Source organism: Salminus brasiliensis, chromosome 11 (genome assembly GCF_030463535.1).
Source record: "Salminus brasiliensis chromosome 11, fSalBra1.hap2, whole genome shotgun sequence".
Classification (NCBI taxonomy): Eukaryota; Metazoa; Chordata; class Actinopteri; order Characiformes; family Bryconidae; genus Salminus; species Salminus brasiliensis.
In genome coordinates, this window is record NC_132888.1 from 40,692,343 (window position 1) to 40,694,800 (window position 2,458).

The window sequence follows — 2,458 nt, forward strand, 5'->3', positions numbered from 1 at the left end:
GGCTGTGCTGCAGGATGATGGGCTGCTCTATGGACAGCCTGAAATTCGTGGCATCATGGAAGAGTCAGATAACTGGATCCAAACTACAAGTGAAGGTACACACACACACACACACACACAGTTCTTCACACACACTTTACTACGTAAAAAACACACTCTTCTAATTTAGGTCAGTTATTCTGTTTTTGGTCAGTTTTAGTTTAATTGTATAAAAGATGAAAGCGAAAGAGAGAACAGAGGATTCTGAATGTGTAGCACCGCCCTCCTCACCCAGCCTGCTGCCACGCTTAATCACAGACTATACTGTGTGTGTGTTTAGGTGGGAGGGCTGCAGTTGGAGGGCTGTACATTTGATGGAAATCGCCTGAGTGAGAACCAGCACGACTCTCCCAGTGTGTGTGCTGTTCCTGCCTGCTACATGGCCTGGATTCCACAGGTACACACAAACACATACGCACACACACACACACACACACAGACACACACACACTTTCATGCTGACGGCAGACACACAACAGCAAACTGGGTATTTAAAATTCTGTCACGGTCAGTGGCGACGGCAGTGCCCCACCGTGTTCAGCAGAAAGCTCCGTCTGGAGTTCCATTTTCCCATATTTTGCTGCGCTGGAATAAACCTGATGTTGGGGCTTTTCTGAAGGATGAGCATTAAACACTCACAGACGTCCAGGGGGACCCGGTTACCAGCAGCTGAACCCCAGACTTTCAGGATCGTAGTGGCAAACCCCAGCGTCCGGCACTGGCTGTCCACACCTAGGCATGGCGGTAGCATTGCTGAACAGGGGGTTTTTCAGTACCGGTCCGTTAACCCTGCTCACACAGACCCCAACAGATCCCTGAGTGTATTTTTGGGAACTATTCGGAATGTCGTTGTTTTTCCATCTTCTTTATGATCCAGTTTTGGGTTTTAGCGCCTCCCCCCCACTACACACACACCCCGCCAGTCTCCCGTCACCACACAGCGGACATTACTGTAACGACACACACACCCTAAACTGAAGCCGAACTAATCTGAAGCACTAAAAGAGCAGCGGCCTGTCTCTGCACCAAACATCTGCAACATCTGCAGCTCTGTACTAGTCCATATTCCTCAGTCCTCCTCCGTTCCCAGCTCTAATATCTCCTTCATTAATTATCTTTTATTGTCTGTGTGTGTGTGTGTGTTACAGGGTGTTACAGGCTCTTATGCCCCGGAGGAGTGTGTGTGGTTGCCGGTGTATACGAGTGCAGAGAGAGTGCGTGTGGTCACTAACGTCCAGCTGCCCTGCGGAGGAAACCCGGACCAGTGGATCCAGAGTGGCGCTGCACTGTTCCTCAAACAGCAGTAACACACACACATATACACCCCCCCCACCACCACACATACACACCGTGTGTGTTGACCAAGTTATCGCCCCTTCTGCTGAATGTGAATGTATTTCTATATGTAATAAGAAGAGTAAATCTGATATAGGGATGGGGAATTCGGGTCCAGCTCAGCTGCAGCAGAGCCGCCCAGGCATTTGGGTTTGTGGGCCGGATTTTTTAATTTTCTGGACCTGGATTTCCCATCACTGATCTGATGTGAGTAAATGCTGTATTTTGCTACTGGGTTTATGAGCCGTGTGTGTTTATGAACATTAGAGCTGTCCAGTTTCTATATTCTATTTATAATACATGAATAAAGGTGTAAAACAGTGTGAACCATGACTACTACAACACAGATACAGCCCATAATGTATCTCCTATCCAAACCCACCAGTGCAGCTACACGAGTCTTCTGAGTTTTATATGGAATGATGATGATGATGAAGGTAAAATAGTGAATAGAGAATCTGAACTAATCCAGTTCTCTTTAGGGACTACTTTCTGTAGCTGCACTACACCCTGCAGCATGTATCCCTCCACCATTTTAATGATCTGATTTTAAAAGCAGGTTCTAGAGCCGAGCTCTTCTCAGAACTCTGGTAGAACCGTGTCTCAGGCATCAGGCAGCGTCTTCATCACCATTAGGTGAAGAACTTTCTGTGAGGAGCTTTTATTAGAGCTTCAGACGTCTGCTTCCCTTCACCTCCACTGTAGAACCACAGCTCTGACTGGGGGAGCTTATCTAGAACCTCCACTGTAGAACCACAGCTCTGACTGGGGCAGCTTATCTAGAACCTCCACTGTAGAACTCCAGCTCTGACTGGGGGAGCTTATCTAGAACCTCCACTGTAGAACCACAGCTCTGACTGGGGGAGATTATCTAGAACCTCCACTGTAGAACCACAGCTCTGACTGGGGGAGCTTATCTAGAACCGAGCATTTCACACCAAATTAATTCAAATTAGCTACACATAAAACGTGATTAATTACAAATAACTACACTATAATTAAGTGATTAATCAACTATAAAAGTAATTAGTCCTGATTAACTTCACACAATACAGTGATTAATCACAGTGAAGCAGGGAAATGA

At 46.7% G+C, this 2,458-nt stretch overlaps 1 protein-coding gene across 9 annotated transcripts in view; it reads left to right on the top strand.

The window, feature by feature from the left end:
- The window catches only part of dync2h1 (dynein cytoplasmic 2 heavy chain 1), a 69,372-nt gene extending 67,671 nt beyond the window's left edge, over positions 1-1,701 (top strand). For all 9 annotated transcript variants that reach the window (XM_072690890.1, XM_072690888.1, XM_072690894.1 and 6 more), the window contains 3 exons: positions 14-95; positions 320-436; positions 1,188-1,701. In XM_072690890.1, the coding sequence (XP_072546991.1) occupies positions 14-95; positions 320-436; positions 1,188-1,346 (358 nt within the window). In that variant the 3' untranslated portion in view covers positions 1,347-1,701. The remainder of the gene's footprint in view (positions 1-13; positions 96-319; positions 437-1,187) is intronic.
- The last annotated feature ends 757 nt before the right edge of the window (positions 1,702-2,458 follow it).